Below are 19,504 nucleotides of genomic sequence, written 5' to 3' on the forward strand. Positions count from 1 at the left end.
AGTATGAGTGGTGACTTTAGGTTAGTGCATTAATATTTGAATTAACAGTTATGCGGTCACAGGTTTGTTTAGATATTCTAATATTATATCATTGATATTTAAATTAACTGTTATGTGATCACAGGTGTGCATTGAAAGGCTTCAATTGAGACTCAGCCAATCGGAACTGAAGACCGGAACTATTAGTTTTAAAAATAGTATTATAAATAGCTTCACCTACCAGTTGACCCAGGTCTAATGACAACCAATAAAGAGGTAAATTACCTGCCGTCCAGGCTAATGACATGCGGGTCAGTCAGGGAGTAGCAGATGGAAGTGGGAACGTCCTGAACCGTGACCTGGGGGTGCAGGTTAGAAGAACAAACGTTAGCGTGGCTCCACCCTCTGACCCCGCGCTTTTGATGTTTTCACTAAACACAGATGGGAAACTCCTCACTGATGGGCCGCTGAGAGACACAATGTCTGCAGGGCTTACATCGCTACTTATGTAAGATAATAGTTAGTTTTGACACAAAGTCATGGATTCTTTCCAAGCCATTTAGAGCAGGGGTTCTCTAACATCTTCATGTCACGGACCGCCAAATAGACACATTGGGCCATGGACCCCCATTTGAAGAGATTTCGTCCAAGGGACCATCCCTTATGGAAAGATTTATATTATTGTTCATTTATTATTAAACTGAAAAACTGTCTACACTGTAGGAAGGGTAATAGTGGTGTGATTAGAATAGTCATTCTTATATAATCTCTAATTTCTAGTGAATCAAGGACTTCTTCTTCCTCCTTAAGGACTCCTGGAACCCCTTAAAGAACCTCCTCAAGGACCCCTATAACTCCCCAAGAACCCTGGAACCTCATCAAGAACCCTGGGACCTCCTCAAGGAGCCATAGAACCTCCTCAAGGACCCCTATAACTCCCCAAGGACCCTGGAACCTCCTTAAGGAGCCCTAAAACCTCCTAAAGGACACCTGAAACCCCCTTGAGAACCCCTGGAACCCCCATGGACCCCTGGAGCCTCCTCAAGAACCCCTGGAACGTCCTCAAGGAACCCCTGAAACCCCTTCAAATACCACAGAGCATTTAAATACAAGCCGCATGTAGGTCGCATGCCTCTGGATCCATTTTTTTTTTACCACATATCCATGTGGTCCAGATGGGAATTGAAAAACTCTACTCTGCGCCTCTATGCAGCTTTTTGTTATTCTCACTGATTAAAAAATATCAGATCTGTACCACAGATGAGGGGGAAAAAAATCAGAATTGGGACGCTTTCAGACAGTCTGACAGTTTGACAGGACACATGACAGGACCCATAGAACCTCTTCAAGAACCCCTGAAACCCCCTCAAGGACCCCTGGAACCTTCTCATGGAATTCTTCATCCCCCTTAAGGACTCCTGGAACCCCCTTAAGACCCCTAGAACCTCCCCAACGACCGCTACAACTCCCCAAGGACCCTGGAACCTCCTCAAGGAGCCCTAAAGCCTCCTAAAGGACACCTGAAACCCGTTAAGAACCCCTGGAACCTCCTCAAAGAGCCCTGGAACCCCCAAGGACCCCTGGAGCCTCCTCAAGAACCCCTGGAACTTCCTCAAGGAACCCCTGCATCCCTTCATATACCACAGAGCATTTAAATACAAGCCACATGTAGATCGCATGCCTCTGATCACATCTGAAAATATCCCTCCCTTCCAGCTTAATGTTTTAGTTCAACATCACAATGAATCCTCCTTAAAAAAAAAAACATTCCCAAACATCCCTAGAGTTAACTCACTTTCAGGGAAGTCGGCACGTAGCTCCTCCAGAGACGCGGGGCGCTGGGACCGGGCAGCGCGCCGATCAGGCTGGGCCGGTTCCCGTCGCGGGTGAAGTCGGTGACGGCGGTGAGGACGAACGTCGCCCGGCCACAGCTGCCGTCCCTGCAGGCGTTCGGCTGCAGCTCCACCTGGCAGGCGGACAGCGCCACGTTGGAGGCTTCCTGTCCGAGACCGTCTGTAGATGTCAACACAACCACGAGTCAGTGTTAACGGACGGCTCACAGCTGCCTGCACAACTGTAATAATGTCTTCCTGTGCACACTTTGATGTGTTGATGTGCTGGGTGAGTCAGAGCGTAAAAGGAAAACAACCCAAGGAGGGTGAGAGGGAGTTTTTATGTTGTTAATAGCAATGGGGAAAAAGGCTCAGGATGGCAACTTGATCCTTTCAATCTTTATTGACGTACACATTTCGGAACAAGCTCCTTCATCAAGGCACTTTTTTTTACTGCATGGTTGAAGCTCCAGGGGCCGGTGGCATAAAGATAGACCTAGTCTTAGACTTAAATGTGACCTTAAGTCAAAATTGCTATAGAGAGAGTTGTTTCTGTCTCTAAAAACTCTCTCTCTTCTTCAGGCTCTTTCCAAAAACCAAAGATTTGCCATCTTGTATGAAACAGCAGTATTTAAACCTCCCACTCTGACAGTTAGGCCGACTTATTGCCATAACAACAAAGTTACTCAAGATTAGCCAGGGGGAAGGTGGCTAACTTTCCTACCTCAAAATAAGTCAGTCGTAATATTTTAGCCTAGTCCAACCTGAGAATCTAAGACCAGCTGAAGGCTTAGACTAGTCTTAAACTAGCTTTATTCAACTGGCCACAGATTCACTAAGATTGCGTTGCGAGGGCAATCTGCACAGCTAAGATTGCAGAGCTTTCATCATATTCACTGAGAAAGGACACTGTGCAAGAAAACAGCCAACTTCATGTTCGTGAATTGGGCACCATCTTGATTTGCATGGCCTCACCTACAAATATAGATTATTGGCAAAATAATGACACTTCCATATAATGTACATATGAAAGACTATGACAAGCGCAAAGAGGCTTTATTATTTGAGCAGCGTTATTAGGCAGCTTTCTAATCAGCTCCAATTAGCTTTCTGATTTGGTTGGTGATACCGTGCGCGTTCTCCCCTGCACAAACCTTTAGTAACTGTGGACCTTCGTGTTTTTATACCCTGCATTTCCACTGAGGCGGTATGGTGTGTACTGTAGGCGGACTGACCTGGGTCGTGGACACTCAGCGCCAGAGGGACGCCACACTGATGGCCGTGGTCTGGGCCATAGCAGGGGATGGGCACCGTGCTGTGGACAGTCACCTTGTGCTCCTTACTGTTCTCCACTATGTGGAGCGAGTCTGGAGAAAACTGAAGAGAAAGAGGAAAAGGGAAAAGAGCATTTAGTGAGTTTGGCCAGGCAGGTATCAGCTCTCCATGTAGCAGGGTTTGTTCTGTCTCCACTTGCCACTGTATAACAGTATCATTGTAAGGTGTCTTGCCATTTGTCAGATGATTGCATGCTTACAGATTTGGGGAGTTGACACCATTTTTTTTAATCTGAAAGCACTAAGCCATGCTGTACATCATCATTATATCCTAGTATGGAACCTTGGCTGTCGAATGTCTCCTACCTAAGTAGTGCCACGTTATAAATTACTCACTTTCAAAGAAAACGTTTGTAATGATTTGAGTTTACCTTTAGTCCAGCGTAGAAGCTCTCGCTTTCCTTTGGTACAGATCTGCTGTGGCTGTAGTTGGCTCTGAATGTCGACACACTGCAGGAGAACTGTGGGGAGAAACCAAGGATACTGCTCAATTTACATTTACATTTCAAGCATTTGGCACTCTTATTAAACCTTAAAATTACAAAATTCCATCAAGGAGGTCAAAGGTCAGACCCACAGTGAAAATATTTTGGTGACCCAAGAATGATCATGTAAAAGAGAAGTGCTAAGAAAACAAACAAAATGAGGGCAAAAGAGAAAAGTAGAAGAGATTTTTTTTTATCCTTCTACCAATGTTTGATTATTTAAGAAAACAATTCTACCACTGCAGTACTTTTTGTATTTTAAAAGCCAACACTAGTTAGAACTAGGGTTTGGATGTCACAAAAATTACACCCATAAATGTTATTAAATGATAGACAATCCATTTCTGTACCAACAGTACTTCTGTAGGGGCAGGAAATGAACTTTGCATTTTTTTTTTTCATTTTTGCTTTGGCATTGTAATGCAGAATTGTTTTGTGTACTTTTAGAACAAAATGATTTTTGAGGTTTTCTGACTGAAACAGCGCTTTAAATTTTACGCTACGCAGTTGTTGTCATATAAAAGTTTAATAATGTATGCTTGATACTGTATTTGCAATTCATCAAAACATTTCCCTGTGTAGCACACAGCATAAGGCTCGACCGATCCCCAGCACTAAGAGCAGTAACATTTAACTCGCTCTCAGGGTAAAAAAAACGACGCCGACCTTTGACCCAGCCCAGCTGCGACATCAACATGTGTGAAAGACGGGCCCCATGTGCGAGCCCGTCCCTCTGTAGCATAATCCAGACACAACTAACATGACCCCGACTGACGCTGGGGTCCAAATATGGCAGGGAGTAATGCAATCGGCCACAGCTGTACGAGGGGGAACAGAGAGAATGACATCACCTGAGTTTCAAATAGCACCACGCTGAGAGGCTAATCAGTTAATATTTCCTGGCAACAAATAATATTTCCAAGGAAATCCGAGCTTTCAGGCAGCCTCTGTTTTCTGGCTGTTTCAAAATCAAGCTGCGCAGCAGACGGTCAAGTCGAGATGCTGGAAGCGGTAAACTCTCAAGTGTAGTCATAACATCGTCGCTGTCCGGTGAAAACCTTGTATCGCCAAAATGTAAACTTTGCAGGAACTAAGAAAGAGAGCCTTGGTTTTAGCTCGATGGCAAAGCATTTTGACTTTATCCAACGGGTTTTGAAAGGGTTTCGTAAGACCAAGAAGTCAGAGAACCCACAGAGGAGCATGCAAATTGAAGATAAAACATGAAAATCACCAAAATTTGAGTTACAAGGTTTTCACACAACAACATATTACTTAAAGCACATACTTAAAGAGTGTGTAACCACGGAAACTCGGACACTCAACAAGTTTGATGCCTTTTCCTGGTCATCGGCGGTCAAACAGCCAATCAGATTTCAGTGCTTTCTCATTTCTCTACTGATGTGATTTAGTTTAATGAGCAATATCTCTGTCTGGCAAGTGCAAAATGGACAACAAGTTGATTCCAGCCATTCAAAGCTTCCCGGTTTTCTACAACTTTTATTTGAAAGACGACGGTAATAAACGTCTCAAAAGGGGTTTGAAGATCAAAGCGCTTCCAAAACACAGTGTTGCCCCGTATGACGTCATCTGGCGACTTCTAGACACTTTTTCAGCAGCCAATTGCTAATTTCCATGGGAGAGAGCTGGCACCTAACCCCTCTTTATATGTGTACTGACTTACTTCAAGGATTGGTGCTGAACACGACCTAGCTAATGTCAGCTAAATAGTATTAAACAACACAAGAGGCAGTTGCTTTGTTGTATATTTTTGTGTATATCTGTCCTTGTTAAAAATACCTACAAGCCATTCCATACCATACTAAGATTCCCTGAGAAGATTCAAATGGAAAGCATGTGGAGAAAGGCTGGTCTAACCTGGGACTGATTTAACATCCCCATCCACCACCTTGCATTTCCTTAACGGGATATGACACACTCTGCCTCTCCTTTGTACAGGCTGAACCCTGCCAGAGAGGTCAGCATGATCCAGGGCTTAAGTCGCCCGGTCGGGGTCGAACCCTCAACACGTGTTCCCCGACAGCTTCGGCGCCGCCTGGCAGGCATTACCGTTTCTCCCAGTCTGAAGTGAACGCCGTCCATCTCCACCAGGGAGAAGGTCTTCAGCGTGGATTCCTGCCTGATCTCGGCCTTCATGCTGTGGCCGATGTGTCTGGCCCAAACCACCTGGTAGCCCAGCGCCTGGCTGGAGGGCGGCCCGGCGAAGGAGCACCTCAGGTGGACGCTGTGGCCGACCAGCTCCGGGGCGATGACCGGCCGGGAGGGCAGGGCCGGGAGGGACGCTGAAAACAGAGGGGTGGCAAAGTTTTTAGGGTGAAGTAACGTTTAATGTTTCATGTTGCAAATATAAGATGAACTTAATAGAAGGAAAATAGGCGAGGGAGTGCTTCAGGTATTCAGGCCAGTGAAAACGTTTTTAAAAGGTCATTTGTCGTATGTTGCAGAAATGCAGCAAATGAAAAACAGCGGAAGGAAAAAACAACAACAAAAAGAGACAACAACAATAAAAATTGCAAAATCATAATGTTAGCAGTTAAAAGTAAGTGTATAAAATTTGTTTTTAGTTGTGTCTTCGATGGTTAGCCGCTTGTATTTCCTCAATAGATAAAAAATACTGAAGATTAAAGTTACAGTGTCCTCATTATGCTATACATACAGGCCATTTTGGCTTGAAAGACCTCTTGCTATGTTAACCAATAACAGATTTACAGATGTTTGTAGTTTACAGACTTACAAATTCATACTCCAGTGCCAGAGCTTATAAACAAGGTGTGCAAATATGGATTGCTGCATATTGAACTAAATCTTTTGTGTTTTTGTGAATCTCTTACCTTTGCATCGACCGTTGACTTCCACCTCACCTGGTGGGCAGAGTCTGGGTCCAAAGTCTGGAGTAACTAAAAAGAAAAATGTATTGATTAACTGACAGCATACTATTACATTTATTCTCACAGCTGCAGTTAGAGCTGCATGATTATAGCTAAAAATGATTATTTGCTAGATATTGTGATCACAGTTATTGATATATTATTAATATGCTACCTTGATATACTTGGATTTTGACTGTTATTAGATTATCAATCAGTTATTTAAAAAATTTCAGCCTACTCGGTAATAATAAAACCCAATAATGTGATCATTGTTACATAACAGGAAAAAATATATTCTGTAAATGATGGGTAACTTTGATTACATTAATGGGAATTTTATTATGTTAATCGGATTATTACACTCTTAACTGCAAATTGTTATTACATGAAAGGTTTACTCCATTAATTATAAGTTATTACATTAAACATTTTAACATAGCAAAAACCTTGTATCTCGAAAATGTGAACTTTTCAAGAACTATGAAAAACATCCTTATTTTCAGATTGACCTCAATGTTTTTCAGTGTTTATCCAATGGGTTTTTAAAGGGTTTCTTAAGACCAAGAGGTTCTGTAATTTTCACAAAACATAAACATAAAGAAATGCGTAATCCCTCAACTTCAGTGAAAACCTCAAAATCACCAAGTCTGGAGTTTTTCACATGAGCGATATGGGACTTTTAACCTCTAATTTGACAAGAACAGAGCAGATGAAAACATCTCCAGGGCGATTCGGATTCCTTTGAAGCGCTCGCCCGTGTCGTGCGTTCACCTTTAGCGCAGTAGCCCATGCACCCCTGGGTGGGCTGCAGGTAGTAGAGCAGGAACTCCCCGCAGTTGCGCACCGTGACGGGGATGCGGAAGAGGCAGCAGTCCTTGGTGCTGCCGTGGAAGAACTGCCAGGTGGCGCAGGCCGAGAGCTGCCGGGCCTCGCCGGGCCGGGGCAGGGAGGCGTCCTTCAGTGACAGCCACACCGGCGCCTGGGTCCCGCATCGATTCATCTGCAGGGGGCCGTCAACAGAACCGGTCATTACCAACGGCGAGGGGGTTATTACCACCCTCGCACCTGGGCTGAAGGTGGCTATTAACATGCTGCTTGACTGCAATCAGCCCAACTTTGCCCAGGTTTACACCAGCGGAAGAAATCACATGTTGTATTCACAGGAATAGTTCACCCAAAAATGAAAATTCTGTCATCATCTCCTCCCCCTCATGCCAGTTGAAACACAGGTGAAGTTTGTCCATATAACACACAGGGAGGCTGCAGCACAACTCCATAGCAGCCTTCTCCAAAACAACTGAAGTCAGTGGGGACCAGTTCTTCAGAGTTCCAAAAAGACCTACAGTATATTTACACCATCATTTAGTGCAAATCTGAACTACAGCTGACTGATTTGCAACAAATAATGGTGTATAGGTCTTTCTATTCACAGTATGATTGTTTGGCTGTTTTTGTTGAGGAGCTCTAAAGAACTGGTCCCCATTGACTTCAGTTGTTTTGGAGAAGGCTGCTACCAAGTTGTGCTGGCAACCTCCCTGTGTGTTATATGGACTAACAAACTTCACCTGTGTTTCATTTGGCATGAGGAGGAGTAGATGATGACAGGATTTTCATTTTTGGGTGAACTATTCCTTTAAGTCTTTGTGGCATAGATGTTATCCTTTAATGTTTGGAGGAAGTGTTTTTAAGCGTGGCAGCTACTGTAGCTATACAAGAAAATTTCAGATTGCGTGACTCGCTTTTATCAGCTGAAATGCAGTTGAAGGAGTACTTTTTCTACAAAAAAGTGCAATAGTGGGAACACGACTTTACACAGACATTTTGCAGTAAACTACCACGCTGGTTAGCTCGGCGTCTTACCTCTACGCAGGTGGTCGGCATCTCCGCCGGCTTGTTGTTGATGCTGAAGCGGTACCAGCCCGGCGACAGCGAGTGGTCACAGATCAGGTCCTGGATGGCCGTGTTCTGGATCTCGGTGGAGTCAAAGTCGACGCTGCGGTAGGGGTTACGCAAGATGCGATGGCCTCCTGGGAGACACACTGGAGCTGAGGACAGGGAGAGCGGTGAACCGTGATCCTGTGCAGCTGGAAGGAAAGTCTAGATAACTCAAGTCAAGATAACTCCCTTCCACCTCGCCTTTCTGAGGGAAGAGGTCCAAATCTTTCACTTAATTGGAGATTTATTGAAGAATAAAGAATCTCAGGACATGATCAGGTGTGTTTGTAGACCTCAGTCTACAGTCCTACAGCTTGGTTGTGTACAGGACGGTCTGAAAGGGCAGACATGACAGAGATCGAGAAAACCAAAGCAACTCATGCTTGTCATGGGAAGAGTTGTACATAACAGTCTGGCTGTCTTTGGCCTGGAAGAGACGGCTGACGCATTTTCTCTCTCTTGATGCATGAAGATCAACAAAACCTTCAACATCCAAGTTCAACGACAGTTATACTCTGACAGCAGGATTAAAGGATTGGTTTAAAGACAGGATTGAGAACTTATTTTTCACTCTTGAGCTGACCGAGTAGGTTCTTGTTACCAAGAGTGAGTATGTTTTGAAGCTGAACACCGGAAGTAATAATTCACAACATTTTCATATAAATAACTGTCTGTTCTGCTCCTCCTCAACAGTGATCCAACCTATATCCAGTTCATGAGATGTGTGATGCGTTTTACCTTTCCGGTTTTTTGGAATAAACAGAAGAAGAACTGGGCAGTTAGCATGAGCAGCGATAGCCACCATGGCTGAACAGACAAAGAAAAGAGCGTCACCTACAGAAACTGCATAAACGGAAAATCCAAGCTACGCCCACACTGTTTGATTGACAGGTGATCTCTGGGAAGTGCAGTGCAGGAACACTACAGCAGTGAGCGCTTAGCAACATGTTTAATGTTTAAAAACACAGATTTTGCAGATTACCATCTCAAAATTGCTTCAAGATTGGCAAGTCCTACCCTTCGTGAATCTATGTTTATATACCTGTAACTATTGAAAAAATAATAATTTAGGGCTTAAGGCCTGACAATTGAGTATCAACATAGACGAAGAGAGGTGGGAGTGAGGGAAAAGTGGCGTAATTGTGTTCCATGAGTTGCTCCTAAACTGTCAGTCGGCATAAAGGAGGTGAGCAGGAAGGATCATTTCACCCCCAGAGGTTATCTAAATTGCTAAGAATAACAGACATTCCTCTGAGCCCTTTGCCTCTCTAAACTCGCCCCAGGAAAGGACGCTAAAGCCAATGGCGCATGACAAGCCTCTGAACACAGCTTGCAGCTGGAGGTGAAACCGGGGGGGGGGGAATTATTTGAGCAGAACATGTAGTTTTCCACACTACCACACTCTCAAAAAGCTCTGCGTCTGTGAAGTGAAATGGGTCAAACGTCTAGCTTTCCCCCTAAGTCACTGACAGATCCCTTTCTTAACAAACCTAAACAAAAGGCTTTTCTTTCGCTTCCAACGCACAAACTTGTTCGCTTTTCCCCCCCGTTTGAGTTTTATTGTAGGATCGCGGCTTGGAAATGCCAGGGAAAACAAACACTGGGGGTATTTAAGGCGTCTTAAGACCGTCAAAGCCTTGAATGGCCCGGGCGCAGTTACTGCCGCTGATCCCGAGCCTAAACAAGGGTCTTACTGGCTCGTCCTCATGTTGACAGCCCCCTTGAAAGCAAACGCCCTTGTTTACATCGTCGCTTGTCTGTGCACACACCTCGTCCGACAAGAGGTAAGGTCGCAGGTTATCCAAACAGCCAGGTTTTCAGGGAGGAGGAGGACAATCGAGCGAGACTTTGGCTGTTGGCTAAACTGTCCCGATTGGCAGCTTAATGAGTTTACAGAGCCGGAGGGGGGCGCTGAGCTAATGAATCTACGGCCGGGGAGGGGAAATCCCACTGGCAGCCCAGATGTGTGGGACTCTACCAGGCCTTCTCCTGTTTCTCGGTAAAGAAGATTAATTCGGTTGAGCGTGGTGTTAACACAACTGGGGTTATGGGTCTTTTTCCCAGAGGGCCCGTCACTCACCGCCAAAACGGGAACCTCCAGACCGCAATCGGACCCGGGCCAGAAAGTATTTCAAGGGTTTTATTCCAGAATGAGGAATCCAAAATTTTGGAAAGTGTTCTTTACCACAAATTCTGGCAACTTTATAAAGGATAGTAGGTAAATCCTTGGTTAACAAAATGATAACACTAAACACACTAGATCCTCGATATTTTAGAGTAGGATTCGACCAATATGGGCTTTTGAAGGCCGATACAAGTAGCGATATTATTGGATTGAAGCTGCCGATAGCTGATATTTTGTGTCGTTATTCAAGATCTTTATTTTCATGACAACAAATTGCAAATATTCAGCGTCTCCCCCGGAATTTTATTCTTGTCAGGGTGGAAAAGCATTTAGACCATCATGGGACTCTAAAACTCTCTCGCTGAAACCCAGAATAAGAAGAAGAAAAAGAAGAAGATGACGACAAAGAACAAGAAGAAGAAAAAGAAAAAGAATCAATCTAGAATAAGGGCTTCCCATAGACAACTAGTTGTATTATTGATCGGAGGTGGACGACACTGACTGGCTGATATCTGATTTTTAATAAATGGCCAATGTCAGCAAACCCATTTATCAGTCAAACCCTATTTTAGGGATTTTAGGTGATGAACTTACCGGAATTATTTTCCCCCCAAAATGGACATATCATGTTTTGGTACAAAACTCATTTGCTAATACATTTCATGGTTTGTTTTATACTACTTAGGTACCAGATGATTGGGGTTTGCCATATAGGTCAATGCAATGAGTGCCAGAAAATTTTTATTTTTAATCACAGTTAAGTATTTGAAAAAGAATTTGGTATGATTCCCTGTGATTGACAGCTAACCTAAAGCTATCTACAAATACTGTTCTGATTCTGATTACAATCTTACAATTGAGTAAAATGGATTTACATCATTACATTACAAGATTTTACCTCTAAAATCTCTGATAGAATTTGTCTTTTGTATTCCTTATTACTTTCAAACGTATTAAATGCGTTGGTGCAGAAATGCTTGGTATTCAGGTGGGTAGGTGGTTTGTCTCCGCCCAGAGTATTTCTTTTTACGACGGTCTGTCGTTAAGTTTACGACTGCATGCTTTGATCTGTTGTGGCACCAAGGAGAGGAGCATGATGGGAGAGACAGGGACCATCAGTCACATGTCAGACTCACCAGTAGGTAAAGATGGAAAGACCGCAGCAATATTTAATGAAGCAGAAGTACTGCTACCTCAGTTAAATTTGACTCAGGTCAGAGGACTTGACTAGAAAATTAGGCTCTGTTCACACTGCAGGCCTTCATGCTCAATTCTGAATTGCTGCTCATATCTGATTTTTTTGGATGACTGTTCATATCTATTGTAGGATGTAAACTATATCTGATATGAACTGACAGCGATGTTGAGAAGATGTGTGAGCAGAGTAACAATAACAAAACACATCACATCTGCTTTTGTTTCAACACATTTCGTTATAAATTCCGGTTGCAAGTTCGGTTCAGTTACAAGTTCGGTTGTGCCTTCGAGTTTTGACTGAATTGAGGCGTCAAGTCGTCTATTTGCCTTTCCTTCCATTGTTGTCTCTTGTTATTCTCTGTGCAAACACTGCTCAGACAAGCTACTATGGCGCCATAAGACAGCTGTCTCACTTGAATCATGTAAGATTTACTTATTGTCATGGCAGCTCTGATAAATTCTGTTCAAATACAAGTTGCATGCCTCAGGATCTGCTTTGGTAGCATATATCCATGAAAAAATGTGATTGCTGTTCAAACTGATTAGAAAACATCAGATCTGAGTCACATGTGACGAAAAAAATCTGAATCGGAACACTTTCAGCTGCAGTAAAAGGTCAGCTCACTAAAGAATTATACAAGTATTTAGCGACTTTTGAGCAAAAATCATTGCGATTTTGTGCATATTCTGGTTCTATCTTCTGCCTTTAAGTTTATGACTACATGTGTCATGGCCGCACTGGCAGAGAGAGAGAGAGAGAGAGAGAGAGAGAGGGGCATGATAGGAGAGAGGAAGTCAAGCCACTGACCAAGAGGAGGAGAGCAAAGCCTTCACAGCTGTTTGATGCGGTTCACTGCTTCATGTTGAGCAATAAGTGTGTAATCAGGTCTGGCAAGTGACTCATTACAACATTTTGTAACGTTTCAATTACAGCTACATGTGGAGGAAGGCTTTTTTTTCTGTTTACAATCTGTACTTTTACTTCTACTTGAGGAATTTTTAAGCATCTATTCTCTTTTACTTGACCTACATTTGAATTGTAGACTTCAGACTAGAGATTTACCATTTATAATAACCAGTTATCCAGGACTTTACCTCCCATAATTGATGTATTTGTTGATATGTAGCGGACCATTTCCAACGTCCAGGATTTTTAAGAGGTATACATGCTAAAACATCATAATTGTGGTATCAATTTAGGAACAAAGTACAAAGTCTCTATGCCATTTGTTCAAAAGTAGATAAGTACTTGAATACTTTTGGGTTAGCAACTCTTTTACTTGACAAATCCCATAACAAGCACTCTGATTTGATTAAAATATAACTGTAGTTTTACTTGAGTGAACTTCTCCAGCACTCTTCCCCCCTCTGTGTATGAGATGCCCTGACTAGTTTTGCCCTTGACTGTGATTTCGTCTGGAGTCTGTGAAGGTCCATCTAATCTCTGGACATGTTGAGTGATGGGAATGCAGCTGCAGAGGCACCAAGTCACACAGCAGCTCTGCACACTCCACTGCTTTCAAGTGGCAAGTTTTCAACCAGAACTGTTTTTTTCTGTTTTCATATAAAGCCATAATGATTAGGAAACTGTTTGGTGTAAATATGGGGGTCTGGGTTGCACTTTTTTTTTTTTTAATCTAAAATGGCCATTATCTTCTTTAAACGCTCACCTATTATCATACCTTTGGTTTTTAGAGGTCAGTGAAACAACCATAGAACCATTTGGGAATCATTTTTTGCAAAAATCAACAGGTAGAACAGGATTTAGGATTGTCTATTACATGCAAATAAGCCATAACCAGTTTTAAATCCACTTACCATGTTGGCTGAACGCTCCCAACTGCACAATACACAGCAACGCGATGCGTAAATATCCAGGGAACAGCAGGCGCACCAAATCAAATGCGCAACAGTCCATGGTGCTGCGCTACTTCAAGACTGGCTCCGGGAAAAGAAAGAGAGAGAGAGATGCGGCAAAGCTGATCTCAGTCGTCGGGTCCCATTGGAAGTCTGGAGAAAACAGCGTGAAAGTGGCGCAAACTGTGGTTATTTCACCGCTCCGTTTGCCCGGTAATTAGAGAAAGGAGGCTCAAATTTGCGCTCCGCTTGTTGGAGAGCGGCTTTCCAGCACAGAGCGCACGAGATTACAAAGAAAAAAGGGGGCAAAGGGGGGGGAGGCAACAAACCATTTAGGAGTCTCCAGCTCTCCCTGTAGGTGGGCCCGAGCTGAAACCAAACCAAACTCTGCTCCTTGAACATCACTTGGACACAAATCAATAAATTAGCCCGGTTTATTGCCCCTTTGAATCCAAGCCACATGTGTCATTCGTAATCAAAGCTTAAATACTCTCAGCCAACGTGACGGACGGTTTAAATCCAAGACGTCGTCGTGGTTTATTGGAGTATAAACACTTCCACCGCTCTTTCGTTTCTCCGGCTTTTGCTGTGTGGTCTTCATAAATCTGACTGCTTACAGTGTGAGGCAGAAAGGAGACTCACTGCTGCTAACCAAAGACACTAATCCATGTCAGATTTTGAGCAACTGAAGATTAATATCAGACATTAAATTTCATCTCAATGGACAGCAGCTTCGGACAACATGTGGTGTTGCTGTTTTCCTCCCATGCACATACCAGAAGCCAATTAACACTGCAGAGGAGGATCAGGTTTCCACAGTAAAGGGGCAAATTCTTGAGTTTTAACTCCTCATCATCTAGTGGCAAATTACTAGCACTTATTTTGAATATATTATATGCATTTTATTGCAATAATATGAGCAGAATCCAAGTCACTTTAATCGCCAAGCAGAAAAAAATGTACAGGAATTTGTCTTGGTGCAGAAAATTATTGACAATTTTAGAGTTTCACAGTATATACTGAGCTAAACAGTGGCAGTGCAAGACACACAATAGGCAGCAGACTATACATGTCACTATACTGTATATACATGCACTGTTCTGCAGCTGTATGTATTCAGTGTGGTCATAGCTGCAGAGGGAAGTCTAAGCTGAGCAATGTAACATGAGGAAGTTATACTGAACAAAATGATGCACATGAAATTAATTATCAGCCTTGGAGAACATGCATAAGGAAGGTTTTATTAAAAAATGCTACAAATTCTTCACAAAGCATTAAGTTCACTTCTTCAGTATCTCTAAATTAGAGAGGACCCAGTCTGTAAAGTTTCTCATTTTGTCAACCTAGAACTTAAGTTGCCAGCTATGCTTTAAAAAGTACCAGGATTTGTTTTATTTTGTGCTAGCAATCATTTTCTAAGAGTAGATGTCACTTTTACCGAATGGTGGATATCTCATTTGGGAAGAAACTGTTAATATCCAGTGTAACTTCGTGCTAGTTCATCTTAAACGTTTGAACGGGGGTTTCAACGGCAGCAAAAATTCAGTTCATTCAGTTCATTAAAGCGGCTCATGTGACTGAAAACAGTTTGCGATTGAAATAATTTCACCGCAGGGGGAATTGAGAACTTGCGAAGCTGAGAGAGAGAAGGTCGGCCTCCAGAGTGTCGAGTAAATATCAGGTGCTGGAGGCAGTGGAGACGGAAAGACATACCTTTCCACTAAATAAAAGGGCCAAGACTTCACTTCCGCAGGTGTTCAGCGCTCGCCTTTTCATCCACGCTTCACTTCTGCGGCTGATGTGAGAAAAGCCGTGGACCTTTAGTTTCCTTAGATGTTGTCTTCTTTTAAACATTTGCACCAAAGCATCATGGAAACATCCGGTGTTGATTGTTTATTACAAGACAGTTCATGCCTTTCTTATTTCAATGCAGTGCAGAAAATATTAGGGAAAGCTGAGAGGTTTCTGAGCAAGATCTTGGTCACAGTCTTCCACTGAGAATTTGTGGGTTAAGTGCCTTGGTCAATGGTACTTTGATGGTCTAAGAGACTGTTACTCATTTACTTTCATTCTTTTTCTCCAACCAATAAACTAATTTAGTCATATGCACATCATCTTAGGTGCTGGGTTGAAGAGAAGTCTGCAAAAATGAAGCGTAGAGCCCTCACACTACGCTCCAAAATCACTTTTATTCATTAAAAGACAAAGTTTCGAGAGTCGAACCAGCAACCTTCCAGCTGCCGGCCTGCTTCTCTAGTCTTTAGGCTGCAGACAATCCAAAAGTAAACGTGGGAAACTGTACATTTTTCGAGTTTTGTCATAACTGTTATTACCAAGAGCCAGAGCAGCATCCTAAAGTATCAACTAGATTTCAGTCGGTAACAGAATCAAGCAGGGTTGTGTGACCCCAAAGGCTGCTGGTTCTAATCCCCGGACCGGCTGGAAAAATCTTGTTAGGAGAAGTGAATAAGGAACCTCCCTCTCTCCTTCAAGGAGCCCCTGAGCAAGGCACTGAACCCCCACCTGCTGCAGTGAAGCTGGTCGTACTGGTCGGCTCCCAGGTATGAATGTGTGTGACTGTATGAATGTGAAGTAAGGCGGGACTGAAAAAGAGCGTTCATTCTCAACATTATCTTCCCTGGATAAATAACAGTTAAAAAAATTGCAATATTTTTTTCCATGAGACTGTATCGATTTTCCAGCCCCTCGTATCAATACATTAAAAAAAAGTATTCGTGTTTTAAACAGATTTAAAATGTCCTTAAATTTCCTTGAAATCCCTTTGAATTAAATAGTTTTGACTCAATTTGTCCAATGAGTTATCAATATAATGTGATGTACATATTAGACTACCCAGGTGGTACACAGCAAGTTGTATTTTCAGCTCTATTTTTAAATTTTCAGTAAATTATGTAGAGTATTGCAATGTATCGCAATATGTTTTGTATCACAATGTATCGTGATACAATCGTATCGTGACCCATGTATCGTGATACGTATCATATCATGAGGTCCTTGCCAATACCCAGCCTTAAGTTAAAACATCAAGGAATTCAGCCACTATTGCATTTTGACACTTTGTTTCAGAATAGAAAATAATCTCTGAATGATGGCTGGATGATCGAGTCTACAAGCTTACCAACCACAGCCACAATTTAGATTTATTTAGGGTTCTGGTGTTAATTTCCCACTTTGGTGGTAAGATAGAAGCCAAATGTCCTTAAAGCAAACGTATAAAATACTAACCAAAAGGTCAAAAGTCATTCAAGCTCGTACAACCTTCCTCTTTGTGCAGTAGCATTCACACAATCCCTCCCTCCCCCCCGAGTTGCTCCTGCAGTAAAGCCTCAATTTGTCCCGTAACACTCATCTTTGGCGGGCCCATCCTATGTGTTTAGACGTGCTGTATCATCACAATTAGACTCATGTGAACCTTTTGAAAAACTCCCTGATTTCAGGCCGTGGCAGTGGCTGCTAGTTAAAGCGGCTTTACGGGAGAGAAAACATTATCCGCGGCCTCCTTTGATGTTCGAGTCCTGAGAAACGACAAGGGGGGGGGATTCGATCCTCCCTCCTGAGCACTTCCAGATGTCACACATCCTCTTTTACTGTGAGAAAAACAAGGGAGGAACATACAAGAGGCATGTCAGCGGCAACAATGCCCCCAAACATCTTGTGACCATATTGTTTCTGCACTCCTGAAAAATGATGAGTCATTTTCAACATGGATTTTCATCTGCGTGCCTAGTGTCGGACGATACGGATTTGCGTTACTTCCCCAACACGGCGGATATTATTAGCAACATATGCAGTGTAGATATGTTTTATTAACATATGTTGCGTTGGCAAATTACTAAAATGTGTGCTGTCCAGATGTGTTGAAAATGACACACCGTTTTTAAGAGTGTAGTGGAGGGAAAACATATTTACTGGGTGCTTCGTTTATGTCAGTTTTTCTTAGAGAAGTTACAAGATATTTTACAATCCAGCTCCCATGCAGCTCCTATGGAAAAAACACACCAACAGTTCATTTCTAAAACCCTACGTCTGTTTCATCATCAATCATGACCTGAAATTCATCATTCAGCACCTTGAAATATAGACAGCAGGCAGGGTGGAAGGGGTCAAAGGTCAATCAGTCTGAACTTGAGGGAACCTCTATGTCTTAATTTTTCCTGACGGTTATACCCGAGGAGAACTGCATGTTTTTGAAAGGACAGACTTGAGAAAGAGAAACTGAACCAATGTCGCCACTTCGGTAGATTAGATTAGAAAAACGTTCATGTCCTCATTGAGGCAATTTGTTTTGCATTTTAAAAACAGTTACAGCAGTTATACTTATTTCAGCGTTTCAAGTGTTTTTATTTATCAAATGCACAGTATAACACAAGGTCATTCTGAACAGTGAAATTCTTAGGACAAGGCAAGCAACATCTACATAGTAGGCATAAAAAAAAAATCAAATATTAAATTGTTAAAAAGAGTCACAAATAAGGGCAAGAATAGCAAAAATGTACATAGTAGTAGAACATTAACAGCAGTTCCAGAGCCAATAAAGATGGGCAATCTGGACAGTAAGAATAAGAGTAATAAATATTATAAATATAAAGTGTAGGAGTGCCGATGGATATGTGCAATAATTTATGGTGTTGTACATTTAATGTACATAGGAAGTGTCTAGAGCATACATTGATCATGTGATCAATGTGATCACTAAGATTAATGTTGCTGGTTGAGAAGCCTGATGGCCTGGGGGAAAAAACTGTTTGTGAGTCTGGTAGTCCGTGCCTGGATGCTCCGGTGACGTCTGGCGGCAGCAGCGAGAAAAGTCCAAAGCCTGGGTGGCTGTAGTCTTTTATGATTTTCCGTGCTTTCCTGAGGCATCGTATATGGCAGTGGTTCTCAACGTGGGGTCCGGGGACCACAAGGGGTCCTTGAGGGGATTGCAGGGGGTCCCCAGCAAATTCATGAATTGTTAAACTTCAGCATTACTTAATTTACAAGAAGTTAACACAATTAGAGAATGTAGAAGAATGACTGTTTTGATCATAGTTTCTCTGTTATCTCTCCACCTAAAATACAGACAGTCATGAAATTCTGGACAAAATCATATCTAACAATACAAATATTCTCAAATTTGGGTTAGAGAGACAACATCTCATCAAATGGGGGTCCGTGGCCCTAATGTGGACTAAATTAGGGGTCCTTGATATGAAAAAGGTTGAGAATCACTGGTACAGTATATGGTATATGCTTTGCACGGAGGGGAGGTGGCAGCCAGTGATGGAGCAGCTGCCGTACCAGGTAGTAATGCAGCCAGTGAAAATGCTCTCAATGGTGCACCTGTAGAAATTAGTGAGAGTTTTGACAGACATTCCAAACTTCTTGACATGGCAAAAGTGGAATCACCTATTAAAATAAATTGCGTACTGTGCAGTAATGATGCAGTTTCAGCCAGAGTTTCAGTGTTGACAACAAAGCACTGACACTCTGAAACTGTATTATTACTGCACAGTATACAATACAGTTTCAGAGTAGCTGTATTCAGGCCTTTATGTCAATATCACTGTAATAAATGTACTATAAATGTACAGGAATTTCTCTTGGTGGCATTTATGCAAGGGCACATCGACCACTTTCATGTGGTTTCAAAGTAGCAGGAAAAAAGGAGTCACATAGAGTAAGACGCTAAAAGTTTTGGCTGAAATATTCTTAAATAGTTCCTTGAAGAACTCCAATATGTTAGAGGCTCATGGAAGCGGGAACTCTTTATGAAGGGGCTCCTCAAGGAATCTTCTGGGGTTCCCTCATGTTTGAAAGCTAAAGAATAACTCAAGGTTCATTGAAGCTTGTTTACATTTTAGAGTGTACA

The 19,504-nt window shown here is 42.5% G+C and overlaps 1 protein-coding gene across 1 annotated transcript in view; it reads right to left on the minus strand.

Annotated features, from left to right (window-relative positions):
• LOC139658286 (von Willebrand factor D and EGF domain-containing protein) overlaps positions 1-13,693 on the minus strand; it is a 46,960-nt gene extending 33,267 nt beyond the window's left edge. Inside the window, exons 1-9 of the mRNA XM_071536376.1 lie at positions 13,594-13,693; positions 8,379-8,563; positions 7,290-7,518; positions 6,480-6,545; positions 5,698-5,930; positions 3,517-3,606; positions 3,047-3,188; positions 1,775-1,992; positions 265-338 (exon numbers count right to left, since the gene is read on the minus strand). Coding sequence (XP_071392477.1) covers positions 265-338; positions 1,775-1,992; positions 3,047-3,188; positions 3,517-3,606; positions 5,698-5,930; positions 6,480-6,545; positions 7,290-7,518; positions 8,379-8,563; positions 13,594-13,693 — 1,337 coding nt within the window. The remainder of the gene's footprint in view (positions 1-264; positions 339-1,774; positions 1,993-3,046; positions 3,189-3,516; positions 3,607-5,697; positions 5,931-6,479; positions 6,546-7,289; positions 7,519-8,378; positions 8,564-13,593) is intronic.
• Between the last annotated feature and the right edge of the window lie 5,811 nt (positions 13,694-19,504).

This window comes from Centroberyx affinis, unplaced genomic scaffold (assembly GCF_046629955.1).
Source record: "Centroberyx affinis isolate AG114_WGS23_722 - 3 ecotype Tasmania unplaced genomic scaffold, CSIRO-AGI_Caff_v1 ptg000186l_1, whole genome shotgun sequence".
In the NCBI taxonomy this organism is placed as follows: domain Eukaryota; kingdom Metazoa; phylum Chordata; class Actinopteri; order Beryciformes; family Berycidae; genus Centroberyx; species Centroberyx affinis.